The 15,085-nt window shown below is 42.0% G+C and overlaps 1 protein-coding gene across 3 annotated transcripts; it reads right to left on the bottom strand.

The window, feature by feature from the left end:
* Nucleotides 1-4,465: 4,465 nt before the first annotated feature.
* LOC128257928 (calphotin) lies at nt 4,466-7,940 on the bottom strand. 3 transcript variants are annotated; one of them, XM_052989223.1, is made up of 2 exons: nt 7,874-7,940; nt 4,466-7,111 (listed from the first exon to the last, which is right to left on the bottom strand). In XM_052989223.1, exon 2 carries the CDS (start codon nt 6,990-6,992, stop codon nt 4,557-4,559), a length of 2,436 nt encoding a protein of 811 aa, XP_052845183.1. In that variant the 5' UTR covers nt 6,993-7,111; nt 7,874-7,940; the 3' UTR covers nt 4,466-4,556. The 3 variants fall into 3 exon arrangements, with proteins under 3 accessions (XP_052845183.1, XP_052845192.1, XP_052845202.1); XM_052989232.1 differs by having other exon boundaries at nt 7,830-7,940; XM_052989242.1 differs by having other exon boundaries at nt 7,800-7,914.
* Nucleotides 7,941-15,085: the final 7,145 nt, after the last annotated feature.

Below are 15,085 nucleotides of genomic sequence, written 5' to 3' on the forward strand. Positions count from 1 at the left end.
TCTGTCAACGAAACAAATGCAATTACACGGCTAAACTGCTCTATTGTTATTAGGCATGTTTTATGCATTGAGCAGTTAGGTAAATTACTCATTTGGATTTTATGTTAATTTCAGTCTGGGAATGCTTAAAATCACAGTAAGACCGGCGTTAACCGGCGTTAAGCCATGCCAATTACAAGACAAAGGGTTGGTGGGCAAAGGAGGCTGCAATCATACCGACATTTATTGCAGCTTAACAGTGCGATAACATAATTCCTCATTAACGTCGAACCAAAGGCGCCTGCACAGTGCTCGTAAAAAGTGTTGGCCAAAAAGTGGGGGCAAAAACAAAGCGGATGAAAAGGATACGAACGAAAGTGGGACAGCGGCATCAGCCAGTGAAAACCGCATCTTGGCCGGATATCTATGGCATGGCGAAGTGCAAAGCACAGGGATAGCCGGGAATATGGCGGGTTGGCAGAGAAAACAAAGGACCAAATTATAATGCAGACGAACGGTCCATAGATGTCGCCGCAAATTGCGAAGACATTCGCGACATTGAAGGGTGGAGTCCGCTCTCGCAGAGGGCCACAAAAAGCGGAAGCTTTTGCATAAAATTCAATTTGTCGTGTGCAGCAGCCATGAATATGCCGAACTCCGGCTTAAAGCCGAACTCGATGATGACTCTCTGGCGCCCACTCCGCCCCCTGGCCGTAACATATGCGCGAAATTACTTACGTAGTGCTGTCACTGACAGTTTGGGATCTGGAGCCACCCAGCCAACCCAATTCCCTTCCAATCCCAGCAAAAGCAAGAGCCCAAAACCCCACAAAAGCTTGAAAAACAATGGCTGCATATATGCAGAAGACACATTCACTTTTTAATACGGTCCCAACCACCCACACACAGTTGCGAATATTTTTATTGTTTATGTAGTTAAATAATTGAACCACCCACGGCCACACACAATCATTGGCAAATTAAAACGATTTTTACATACATTCTTTTGTTTTGCTTTATGCTGTATTATTGAAAGGCCCGCAGCTAATTGTTTTTTTTTTGTACAAATTGAAAATAACTAAAGGAATAACTCAAAAACATTTGCCAGTAATACAGACATGTTGAGAGTTAATTAAAGGGCTATAATATGGGCTTAGACAGTTTGATTGAACACGCAAATTTTGTACCTACAGGCTTTTCACTAACAGTTACCAAATAGTTATTTACATTTGTAAAACAAGTCTTAGTTCCTTATTAAAAATCTTTATACGAAAAAATGTAATTAAATAAGGCCACACATTTATTGTTAGGGTAGGTTAAAGAGAGCCGTTTACTAACCAGACTGAGGAAGACACCTTTAAACCTTCTTCCGATTTCAATTCTTCGCCCATCCTAGCCATAAACAAACGCTCGAATTATCCCTGCCAGTCCGAATAAAGAACAATTTTCCGCTTAGCTCTGCAGTTCACTCAATAGAACTCAATCATGCCAGACCCTTGAAAACGAATTTCTCCTTGCCTTTTGCACACCTTTCACTTTTTTCTCACAAGTCATTAATCACTGTTGTTGAAGGGTGGGCGAAAAAAAATTAAAAAATTACTCATAGAATTAGATAAAAAGTTGTAAAAGAATGCCCCTTCCTAAGTAGGTCGCACCAATTAATGCGATTGAGATAGTCAAGTAAAATCGAAAACAATCCCGATAAGAACTGTATAACGTGCATATATTAAAGGACGAAAATGAAGGCTTTTGTTAGAGATAATTTCTTATTTAAGCTTTGGAGTGCTTAAATCAGAAGAAGTTAATGAAGTACATAATAGAAATATATTACCAAAATAGCAAAAAATACATAGAACCCTCTTGCCATTTAGTATCTACCTAAAATCACTGCCTGTAATCTCTGCCCAGGATGAGGCATGCCAGCCAGGAAAAACATAAATTTCTGGGCAAAATGTTCAGCAGCCACCAATTAATTCAAAATTTATAGCCAGTCAAGCACTAAGGCATCATTGTCCACTGCCCGGAACATTCATCGTGTCTGGCTAATGTGAGCCCAATGGCGGTGGGCTGGGAGGTGGGGTTATGGGGATATGGGGGTATGGGGAGATGATTCCAATTTAACTGCTGAAAGGGGGTTGGCAAGGGGGACCGCAACAAGGGACCGCATTAGCCGCAATGGCCGTGTGTGACAGCTGGACGATGTCGCAGATGAGGAGTGCATGCCCGGCCCTGACTGTGTCATTTATGCATTGCCGACTGATTGATTTGGCACACTCTGGAGCTCTCGGCTCGGGGGAACCAAGTAAATGTTCGACCAATGTTCCTGCGGCCGACAGCAACTCCTGTCTAAAGTGTTGATCACTGCACTCAGAAAAGCGTTTGCAATCTGTCAACGTTTTATAAACGATGCTAGACGCCTTGAAACGTCGCCTTAGAAGTGAAGCATAGAGGAGGTTCCGATTTGTGTTTAAACACAATTTCCTTTACAAAATCATATAAGCCAAAAATGCTGTGCAAGTGAGATTTTTCTATAATTGCTTTGTAACGCTTTCGTCTGATCCGAGATATCAGCGATAAAACTCAAATAAATATTGGCAAGGCAACAAGACTCTGGAAAATTGGGCTGCTAGTTTTTATGGTGGCTATTCTCACGATTCACTTTATAAATCGTTTGGCAGTATTATTCACCGTGTCACAGAAATTTTGTCCAATCAAATTCAGAACAGACATCCATAAAAATTCCAAACAATTTATGTTGGAAAATATTTCTGAAGCAACCCAGCGTGTGTTCAATTAAACGCGATATACGTATATGTATTTTTTGCAGATCCCAGGTCATGGGCAATTGAAAAAATTAAAAACGAACAAATATAGAAGAATAACTATTTAAAAAAAAAGTACAAAGGTAGGACGCGTCTACTGCAAATTAACAGATTGTGGCTTACTGTGTTTGCCGTATGATATGAGCTATATGATATAATCATTTAAATTAAATTAAACTCATGACAATGTTTCTTAATGACACAGTTTAAACGGCAACCTCTCTTATCGTTTTGCAAGCAAGGATCATTTCAATTTGGCACATTTAGGCAGAGCATTCATTGGGAAAGAGCAGTAAATGGAGCCTTAAAAACAGTTCAAATGACAGTGAAAATCTTTTCGCAAATCCTCTAGGCAACAATTACACATTTGGTTGTGCTGGCATTAATGCGGTTAGGCTGTGTAACCTTCATCTCAGTCGCTTGAGAATGGCCGACTATCCCCCCATGGTGCCCCCCAAAGTGCCAAAAAGTCTAAAAAAGGAAATTCGTTTTTTCAGTTTCGGGTAGCTGTTGTTTTGGTCCTGTGGCATGGCGTCCTCTGCATGACAACTTCACTCTGTTGCTCCATTTGCAACATTTATGGGATTTCGGATGCTGTTGTCTGTGTGTATTGTGTGTATCTGTGTGTGGATATGTGTGCGAGAGGTCATTTTATTGTTTCCCGACAAAATGGTCAAATGGGAATTCGGCTTTTAGCTCTGCTTTTTTGCCGCTGCATGTGTGAGTAGCCGATAGATTTAGATTGAACTGTCGAACATGTTACTGGGGCCTATTCTACCGAATTTGGCCCACACACAGCATAGGGAAACTTTGCGAGATAGGCCAGCGGAACAAGCAGCCAGCCAAAACAATGCAAATGATTAGAATAATCGCCGTAGGTGTTTGACTTACCCGGACTTACTGGCCCATAAACACAAATTTCAGTTTGCCGCAATAAAAGTTTCCATTTGCCCCTTTCGAACGTTTTTATGACTCTCAATTGACTTCTGAACCAAGTTTCATCCATCCCCACCATAGTACATTTCATCGGCTCAATTTAAATGGAATCAAAGAGGGGTGGGAGTGATTTTTGCGGAAGCCATGTTTAAATTATTCATTGATAAATTCTCAATTATCAGAACTCGTCAGTTTTCGCGGTTGGGAACAAAAAAGAACAGAATCTATAATGCTTATTTATGATATTTTTTTGCTGACAAAACAGTGAAAAATGTTCATTCATTTGCATCTTATAGAATCGTCGGGAGTTTTTGCCCCGCTTCCTTTCCAAATGCTAATTTCTCGCGTGAAAATTTTTGGACACGTGTGCACATTAGAATTTGTGGCTGGGTTGTTGGAAACAACCATGTTTATGTGTCCAAAAGCTGAAATGCTACATTTGTTTTGGTTTCATGAATTTTGCAGGGAACAATTTGTCTAGCCAACACTGTTTCTCGCAAAAATGGCCCACAAATAAATCTTCTCAGTTTGAATGCAAGTTATAAGAGATATTTTTTTAAAAGCCAAGCCAATTTGGTGGTAAAAAGGATTTGTCCCCCCCACTCAGCAGCTAATTTTTTAAGTCCTTAAAATTTTTATTTCAATTTTTTAACTCCAAAATATACAACTTTTATGTTTTAAGTTGTTTTAAGTTTTGTCAACGAATATAATAATAAAATTGACTTCCGAACTTGAACTTTTATTGGTTTCTGGTGATGAGTTTAATATATTAAACTTATTTTGTAAATATTTATTTTTAAACAAGAAATTCAGCTTAAGCTAGTTCGTTTTGGGGGGGCCAAGAATTTTCTCAATCTCGCAAAGTCTGTCCATTACCTGCTGATTTCTGGCCTTTTGATCCTTGAGCTTTTCTCCAATGGCATCCAAGGTGGCAGCGATGGCCAGCAGAGAAACATCGGTGGTCTGAAGATCCCTCAGCAAAGGCGTAATCTTTGCCACTGGCACTAAACTGGGATCTGGAGATGATCTATCGGGGACTTCTGACTGGACCTGTTCTACAGGTTTTTCGGCAGTTGTGGCTTCTACTCCAGTGGCAGTAATTGTTTCTACTGCTGCAATTGGTTCGTCAGCTGCTGGCTCTATTGATGCCGAAATAATTTCGACAGCAGCTGGTGTTTCAAGAGGATCCACAACAGAGGCGGCCTCAGCAACAACAACATCTTCACCCTTAGTTACCAGTACTTCTTCAGAAACTGTGGCTGCAGGTTCCGGGGCGGTAGCTATTGGTTCCTCAACAACATTCGGTGCCGTTTCTGGAGTCTCTGCTACAGGCACTTCTTGGCCTACATTATCGGTTGTCTCACTGACCTTAGTGATTTCTGGTTCAGCTTCTAAAACACTTTCTGCAGGAATTGGCTCTACGGATTCAACAGCATTAGGCGGTGGTTCAGTGATTGGCTCAGCTGAAGCTACAACTGGTTCAGGATTAGTTGGCTCAACTACCGCAGGTGGAATGGTTTCATCTACAACTTCGGCAACGGCAGAAGGTTCACTGATAGTGGTGATTTCGGGCTCGAGGGCCATTGCAGGAGTTTCGATTGCGGCAGCATCCGGAATTTTATCTGGTGCCGGAGCTGGAATCTCGGCAACAGTTTCTGGAATAAGTGCTGGAATTTCTGCTGGTTCCTGGGTCGCAATCGGAGTCTCAACAGGTAAAGGCTCCACCGGAGTGGCTTCGATTGCTTTGGGTTCGGGTGTTGACACAGGAATTACTTCTGAGACAACAGCTGGTGGTAGAATATCAGGAGCGGTTCCGGATAATGGCTCTGTAGGAGTTTCGACAGGGGCCACGGAAACGACTTGAGACTCCGGAACAGCAGCTGGTGTTTCCACTGGTTCGGGAATCGTTGCAGCTGGTACTTCAACTGAAGTGGTATCGGCAAATGCCACTGGTGGTGAAGATCCGGCAACAGCTCCTTCAGTTGAAAGCTCCACCGGCGGAATAACTTGCGACGGAATTTCAGCAGCAGCAACTGTTGGTATCGAGGATATGGATGCTTCGGAAGGTACCACCAGCGCAGCGACGGGAGGCTCTGCAACTGGAGTCTCAGCAACAGCAGCTATCTCGGCAGCAACTACTGGTGTCTCCGCAATTGCAGGTGGCTCAGCAACAGGCGCCTCGGCAGTGACTGGAGCAACAACTGCATCAACTACTGGGGTCTCTGATACTGGTGTTGATATGGCAGCCACCGGCGGAGCTATGACAACTGGAGTCTCAGAAACTGCAACTGGTGGTGCAGCGACCACAGGAGCAACGACTTCCGGAGTATCAGCAACGGGTGAAGTCTGTATAACCGGTGTGACCTCTGCTACTGTTGCAGCAATCGGGGTATCGGCAACAACAGCGATTGGCGGTGAGATCACAGGAGCGGACGCTGGAATCTCCGCAGCAGGGGCTTGTGTTGCCACTATGGGAGATGGAGATGCCGCAGGTGGTGCAACGGCAGTTGGAACCTCAGTGTCAGCAGCCGCTGGAGTTGGAGTCACAGGTGCCACGGCAACAGTGGGTGATACTATCACTGGAGCCTCAGCAACAGCAACAGCAGCTGTTGTTGGAACAGGCGGTGTAGCGATCACAGGAGCAGCAGCCACAGGAGTGTCGACAACGCTTGGAGTTTCTGTTACAGGTACGGGTGCTGAAGCCACTGGAGGCTCCACGGGTGGAGCTACAACAGGCGCAATCTCAACAGCAGCAGTTGCTTGTGTAGAGACTACAGGAGCTACCGCAACTGGGGTCTCAGCGATCACAGGAGCCACTGCAACAGGTGTTGAGGCAGCAACAACGGGAGTCTCAGCAACAGGTAAGGGTGGGGCAGCAATCACAGGAGCAACAACTGGAGCTGGTGTTGCAACAACTGGAGTTGCCACGACTGGGGTGGCAACAACAGGTCCTGGGGCTGCAGAAATGACAGGAACTGGAGCAGGAACTGGAGCAGGAACTGGAGCAGGAGCAGGAGCAGGAGCTGGCGAAACAACGACGGGAACGACAGATATTGGAGCAGGAGCAGTAACTGCTGCTGGTTGCACACTAGCAACGGCAGGAGCAGCAGCAATAGGTGCTGCCACAATCGGTGTTGCCGGTGAAGGAGCCACTGCCGCAGGGCTGGCCACTGCCGCCGGAGCAGCCACGGTTGTTGGAGCCACGGGCGTGGCCACAGGGGCAGAAACTGGTGCTGGCGAAGCCTCTGGTTCCATTTCTATCTTTTTTTTTTTAACCTCCAATCTGTTCACCCTTTTTGAAGAGCTTTTCACTTATCCAGTGCTTAGTAGAATAAGAATAGTTTCATGGCCAGCCTTTCAAGGTCAGTAGATAGCTGAAAACAGAGGAACGAAAACGAAAAAAATCAAAGAAATGAGATACATTAGGATAGGGCCTTGAACGAGGCCATTGCCACTAATAACATGGCGATCGATGAGGGAGGATGTAAGTAAAACAAGAAAATATGTCAACACCTAGACGACAAGCTAAATATTTTCTTTTTCTGTTTGAAGCTTCTAAAGGAATCGATTCATTTTAATTTTACTCTGGAGCCGCCCATGCGGACTCAATTGAATGTATTTTCAATTTGTGCTGTTATACTTTGACAAAATATATACAATGAAAGGAAATTTTGTTTTATTATTGAGTGTGAAAAACTTTTCAACAAGGTCCGTATCAACTTAATAGTTTCGGCAGTGTCAAAACGAAACGTTTGATATTGAAATGACACTCCAGTACAAAAACAGAAGCCCGACGTTTTTAAAACTAAACTAAAAGCTAAAGTTAAGTTTATACTGTCCTAGTTAAATTTTGGGACAATATTTTTTGGGTACACGTGTAGTTATTTATGTTTAATTTTTGCTGTTCAAATAATTATCTATATTTATTAAAGCTTGCAATTAAAAGCGTCACTTTTTATTTATTACATGAAATTGTGAGACCTTTAGCAAGCTTGAGATAAATTCCTTGTTATGTTAATTATTTTGAAACCATTGCAATGGTTTATTTAACTTTAAACTGACAATAAGCCGATTTTTTCATGATCAAGCTGCCTGTTGGGCTAGTCCTTAAAAATAGCCTTTCATCCTTTTTGCACCTTTTTAATAATACTATCCGAATTGTTTAATATTTTTCAACAGCGACCGACTACTCGTAGGGAAAACTAGTGGCTAACTGGCCATTTGACTCAGTTTTCTTGCGCATTTTTACCTCTTTTCATTGGTTTACCCTCGTCAGAAGTCTGACAACTGCCCATTGAGTGCAAAAACTATACGCATAGTTTCAAGTGCCTTGGCGTCCGTTCGTTTAGGTTCTAAGGTGCTTAGCAGCTGACCTTAGCCAGTATTAAATTTTTTCCGGCTCGCACGAGAAAACTTTGGGGTGCGCTTAAAAGTGTGCTACATGCGTTCGAATATCTCTTGCTTAAGATATTTCCGCGCTATTGTATTATCGATTCCATTTGCATCTTGCCAAATGCATTAAATTCGTCTGAGAATCCCTTTCGATGATTTTTTTTTGCTTCATTGCATATCGCTTACCACTCGCTTTGTCAGCTGCATTTGCAGACACATAACTGGTTATTTACACAATACTGATTACTTTGCCGTATTTGCAATGTAGTTGTCAACGAAATGCGACAAGTCCGCTCCCCCCTCCCCCTCCTCCTCATCCCCGTTCTCGTCCACATCCTCCCAGCGCCGGTCCGCCATTGAATGTCTGATGCAATGACAGTTGACAAACTGCCACTACGTAGCCGTTGGATCGGAACACATTAGCTCGGTGGAAATGTAATCGCAGAGAACTAAGAAATAAATCTTTCAATTTTTCGAGTGAGTGCGGGGGGGGAGGGAGCTGGAAGTGCAGCCGAATGTAAAGCAATCCGCAGAGGCAGCCGGCAGTTGCACATGCCGCCCGCTGGAGCAAGTGTAATGTGATCTGCGTACAATTTGCAGCCGTCGTTTAAAAAAGTCCAACACCTCGCCGCACCCCGCAATCACTGCTGGTCGGGTACCGAGCACACTTGAGACTTTTGCAAATAGTTTTTCCACATATGAACAGAAAGAATTTCTTTCACAAAATAAAAAGATTGCCAGCGAAAAGAAAAGAAACACATGTATATATACATATATATATAAATAGAGAAGATGGGAAAACGCTTATATGGAAATGATTTCACTGGAGAAGTGGAAGAACGAACGGAGTAGTTGTGAAGATTGAATTGGCAGTTCAATTTCACGTATTATTGACATTTAAGCGTAAGCATTTGAATATAAACTGAACCCGGCTCAGGGATTGAATGGCTGGAAGGCCGAGAGCAGGAGCGAGTCCTTTCACAGGATGCATAGACATTGGCTGCCTATTATTTTCTGTGCGATAAATCAATCGCATGAAGCAAAGTGCAGAGAAAATACCAAGATAAGTGGAAATGAAATTACATCAAGCATACAAATTGTATTTATACTTTATTCTATCCCCTGCTGCATCACTGCGCTCGACAATTGATCTAAGGAGAACGGACGAAAAGGAGTTTCCGTAGCATAATAAAAATGTATATTTTAGATGTACTGAGGAGCTGGTGGTACATAAATAATCCAAATGACAGTTTGAGCCGGATAACTTTGAAGCTGTTAATAAAATTTAGAAAACCATTTTGTGGAAAATTTCGACTAGAAGTCCAAGGTGAATAACACAAACTAAACCCAACGACAAAAGAATTGTTTATTTTTCCTATAGTTCTTGTATGTGTATTTTTTTTTTATTTTTAATTTTTTTTAAACTTAAACTAATTATAAAGTAGACACCACCAATTCACACATAAAACGTATTTACAAATGTAAAAATTACATATCGTATAGTAAAATATGCGATATTTTTGATTATATTAACTTTAAGCCTTTTTTTCTATATACAACTGCAATCAAAGTTGTTGAAAACAGTAGTTCTAACTTCTTTCCACAAAACAATACATTATTTAACAATGTTTAAGTCCGCAGGCCAAATGTGCATAGCAAAAATTGAACAGCTTTGGAAAATATTAGTTTTTAAAACTATTGACATCGCATTTCCGCCACTTTTCACAGGTGAGAGGATCGACTACAAAAAACGCAAATCAGTGCAACACATAAACCTAATTGCCGTCATTTTGCACGCACTCCGGGCGTGCTGAAAGTTGAGTCCGATTGCGAGTGCGATTGGAAAACCCAAATACAAATATGAATACAAATGCGGGGCGAGAATCGAAATTGCGAAATGTGGCAAGAGGAATGTGGCAGGCGGCAGGCAGCAGGCGGCATCGCAGCTCAAGCTTCAATCCGGGCCCGCTTCCGGGTGTATTTTGCTAAATTGCAAATATTTCTCAATTCGCATGCATCAGCAGAGAATGCAATGCAAACAATTTTCACCCAGCGGCCACAATAAAAAGGGAAACCCCCGGCGAACACAAAAAAAAAATAAGAGAACCCAGAAACACCCACACGCAGGAGGGCACACAAAGTGCTGGCTTGGCAAAAAAAAAATTCGCAAAAATCGGCGCCGTATGGCAACCCTGGTAGCTGTGTGGCTGCTGCAACTATGGCGCAATTTATTTCCAGTTTGATTGGTTTTTTCGTGCTTAATTGCACTTGGATTGTGGGAGGGGCGGGCGGGGCGGCTGTGACCATCCAATTGCCATCGGTGCGGGTGTGGGTGGTGGTGGTTTGCTGCCCCAATTGGTTGAAAGGTCGCGCTCATCACGTGCTTTAATAATTTATTCAAATTAACACGCGTCAGCCCGCCATTCTGCTGCCCTGCGTTAGTGTCTGTTACTGCGTTTATGCGATGGCCTTGTTCCAAAATCAGTTTTGTTTTCAAAGGCACCTTTTTCTACAAACTCTGACTGATTTAAAACTGGCAACCCTGTTCTGCATAATAAAATCTATGACCAATAGTAAATCGATCATAATGAAACACTTGGAAGTTTTTATTTTAACATATTTTTGTGTGTTCCAAAATAGACAATTTAAAATCCTAGATTAATATCTTATTATTGTCATTATTCCTAAAGTTTGTTGCATAAACATAACACGAGTCAGCGACTGTGTCAAACTGCGCTCGGTTAATGGCCAACACTTTGTGGTCAGAGCAAACCGGAAAAACTGGCAGGCAAATGCAAAATATTGCACACAAGCACCCACTTACGGTCGCCCCTTTTCACTCCATTTTCACTCCTCCTCGGGAAAGTGTGAGTGTGTAAAATACAGCTACATAATTAATGCATTTTTATTTACATTTACATGGCAGCGCAAACACAGCCCAGTTGAGCGGGGAAATATCCTGACACGAACTTTTGACACTTGACAATTTGATTGTTTTTAAGGCAAAGTGTTAAATTATGCAAAGCACATAACAAACACAAATCGAAAAGCACGCACGTACACTGTATCAACAGCGACGGAAGGGAGAATATTTAATTTTAAAAACAAAACAACAAAACTGAACAACAATTTGCATCAATTAAATTTTGAGAAATACTTAAACGACTTGAATAATTTTTCAAGACTTAGTGTAGTGGGTCGAAATCCACTTGACACTTGATGCACTTAGTTTTAAGTGTTTAATTTGGTTACCAAAAGCTTTTATTACAAAATTATTTAATAAATTCATCAATGCATTAAAATTCCAAATGGCCAAAAAGCCAGATAAATTTAACTCATAATATTTATGACAGTCAAGTGTGCAAAACAATTTATTTGCTGTTATTGTTTTAATAGACTTTTGCTTTAAATGAGTACATATGTAAATTAAGATTGACAAAGTTTATCAAGCATAAACTTTTTGGCATTTCAATAACTAAATGTTAAGTGGTCAAATCTAAAATCGTTAAAAAGATCTACCCCAATTCTTATACCCAAAAATAATGTAATTAATTCCTTTGTGCAGTTATTAAAGAGCACAAAAAGAATACCCCAATGAAAACCCCTAAGTCCTTAGTTTTCGCAGGCTTGCAGACTTTCCTCACAGATAAAACCCTGGCAAACCGTTTAAAAAATTCAAATGAATTACACATTAAATGAACAATATTTACTACGTAATTGCAACTAATGTAGCAAGTTAAATGGCAGTAAACTAATTACGATCCCAGGGTCTGGTTCAACATAATTTTCATTGCATTTTTTCAGCCTTTCCAAGACTCCTCCCCTGCTCCTTCCCGGTTTTCCGCTGCGCCATCTTGCTGGCTGCTTTCTTGTGGTAAATTAACTTGAATGCCGCAATGTATTTACCGGTACTCCACGCAAAGGGGGAAAAACAACAAAGAATATGGCGAAGGAAAAAACAATGAAACGGCTCCAAATGGAAAGGGTTAAAGAGCAAACAAATCCGACAAGCCGAGCGAAATGCTGCAGGAAAGGTAGGAAAATACGCGTGAAGGGCAGGAGTGAAAGGTGGGGCAGGAGTCGCGTAACTTTTATCATTAGTCCGCTGGGAAATTTAACGGGCACTTAAGTTTTTCTCACTCGTTTTCAGCTTATTTTTTCTGCTGAACTATTGTTTTGCCATAGCTCGTCCCCCTTCACCTATTTCTTTTACCCATTTTTCCATTTCCCCACATCCCAGCTGTCACCTTTCATTTGGCTCCTGCTCGGCTCGGTTGAAAATTTATATTATGTTCACTCCGAATGCGGCAGTAAGGTTAGCAGCATCATTTATAAGGAACTTTTATTTTGTTAAGCTCTGCCCGCCCGCCCTTGGTTTTTGCGGATATTGTTGCAATTTATTTTATTGCATTTTGTCTACAGTTTGCGGATTTAATTTGGCCCCCAGCACTGCGAACTACAATCTGGTCTTCACCCGAGCTTAACAAGCTGCCAAGTTTTTAATGCCAGGCCTAAGCGGAAACTTTTTCGATTTGGTACGAAGACCCTACTATTTTCTTCCGCTTTTTTGGCTTCATTTTTATGATTTTATGGGTTGATTTTGGGCTAGGGACTTTGGCTGGATATTGTGCCATTAGTACAGGTCACTTTACTTACCCAATTCTCATGGCCTCAAAAGAGGTGGTCAAAATAACAAGATACTTTGAATGCGGCTGCAGATAAGGTGCCATCGGCTGGGCTACGTGTTTAGGATTGATGTCCGAAAGATATCACAATAACACGTTGATACACGAGCAGGCCCATTCTTCAGATGTAGACACGTATTCACACAGCATCTGTCCAGAACGAGGATAAGCCAAAAGTTCTTGTCCTGTCTCTGGTTTTTGGATATTTCAAGATGTGAGCATATGAACGCTTAAAGAAATGTCAATTACATTTGTCGATGTGGACATTCCGGGTGTTGTTGCCATTGTTGCTGCTCAAATTTGAAACATCATTGTGTGGCAGGGCTCTAGCCCGGTTTCCATTCAACGACGAGTGACATTCGTTGAGCAGGCGAGGCCGCAACTCAGTCCGGCTGCGGGCACTCAGAACTTGTCGTCCTCGGAACGAGGAATTATCCCCCACTTTCACCCTTTTCAGTAGGGGTGCCCTGGCAATAGTTCAGACAATTTCAGCAGCACGCACATACACAATTTATGAACTTTTTTGGCAACATGTTTCTTAGCCAGCTCCACTGTCTGCTTGAGTTTGAGGTTTTAATTTAACAGAAATGCTTGTTTGACCGACCAACAAATGTGCACAAGAAACAGCTTCATTGCAGCATTTCCGCATTGTTCACATCATAATTTGAATTGTTTCGCCAACCTTTGTCTTAGGGAGTTTGTACTTTGACTTGGGATCCAACTCTGCGGTTAGTTAGGCAATAATATTCCTACAAAACAATGTTCTTTCAGTTGATTGGCCAACAAATACTTTTCCTTTTTTTATTGCCATTTATTATTTTGATTAGCTGAACAATATTTACGCTCTCAAAGGATGCTAGTGATTTAAAATTTAAATAAAGTCTGACCATGAAAGTGCAATCGTTAAGGATGCTCAGAAGCATTTTCCACGCTCCACTGAAAGCCCACCTGCTGCACTTTCGTTTCCACTCCTGCCTTTTTCTATTCGATATCAATTTATTTTTTATTGAATGCAATGATGTGCACTCTGTTATTTACCATTTATATTTGCTTTCTTCCACAGATTGTTTCGCTCCACTGGCATTTGCATTCGCATTCAAACCAATTATTATGGCTCACTCTTGCACGGTAAACAAATAATTAAGTTTTATTTGAGCAGCTAAATAAATAAAATATTTATTTTAAATTTAATTTGTTTTGTATTTGTTATGGAATCCTTTTGATTTTTACAAGATCAGTAATATTTCGCAGAGACCTTTAGGTGGTGTGTAATGGAATGTAGCATATGGTAATCGAATTTTTCTTATCGGTAAGACTATTTGGACCTTAAATTTCCCCTGTTCCGAGTGGCCTCCCTCACTGACGCTCATAAATAGAAGCCACAAATGGGCCAAAACGTTCGGGGCCCACCCAATCAAAGCACTGGAGTACGGGGAGCAAATGACTGTTGAGAATATGTGGTAAACGAGGTACCCATTCAGGCTAAATTCTATGGGAATTCTATGGCACTTCCTCCAATTCCATTCAATCTCGATTCAAAGCCAGCTGCGAACTGAACACTGCGAAAAGAGCGAATCGGACTGGCCCAGCGGCCTTCGCTTTCGCCTTCGCCTTTGACTTGGGCAGGCCAAGAGCGTGTGAGTGGAGTGGGCCACATAATAAGCTCTATTTCCGCCTTTCCACGCCGGATTGCCAGCACTTACACACACCTTAGCACCGCATTGAGATGCGGCCGAAAGCAGGTGCAAATAAAACGCTAAATTTGTGTACTTTTCGGCGGCTGTGGTGGCCTGCCTGCAAACGCTTGCTGGAAAAGGAATTGAAAAACATTTACCACAAAGCCATTCACATACGTGAGCCAAACCTGGTACGCAGGATGGGGTGGGTGAAATGGTTGCTGTAAAATGCCAGAAGGAGCAAGAAAGCTGAATGCGCCGTGAGCTGGGCAAAAACTAATGCTGGAAAAGCGTTTGCTTTTGCCCAAGAGCTCGAAAAACGTTGAGTATGCCTGAACTCAACGGAACAGAATGGAGCAGAATGGAAGCAGGGCAGCTAAGTGCCAAGCATATGTCTTGCAACAAAGCAGATAGACACATTCACACGTGAGTGTCGCTCCTTTTTTCGGTTCGCACAAGTTTTTAGTTTGGTTTTTCCACCTGCTTGGCATCGGATTTTTCCAGCAGTGCTAATGTCTTGCCAGTATCCGGTTCTACATGTAATCCCCTTCGCTGCCCGCCCCCGATCTTTTCGTTTTTATTTGATTATTTTGGC

The sequence above is a fragment of the Drosophila gunungcola genome, chromosome 3R (genome assembly GCF_025200985.1).
Source record: "Drosophila gunungcola strain Sukarami chromosome 3R, Dgunungcola_SK_2, whole genome shotgun sequence".
Classification (NCBI taxonomy): Eukaryota; Metazoa; Arthropoda; class Insecta; order Diptera; family Drosophilidae; genus Drosophila; species Drosophila gunungcola.

What these genes read in the sequence shown, in the direction of transcription:
- LOC128257928 (XM_052989223.1), bottom strand. Translation starts at nt 6,992, where the DNA reads ATGGAACCAGAGGCTTCGCCAGCACCAGTTTCTGCCCCTGTGGCCACG.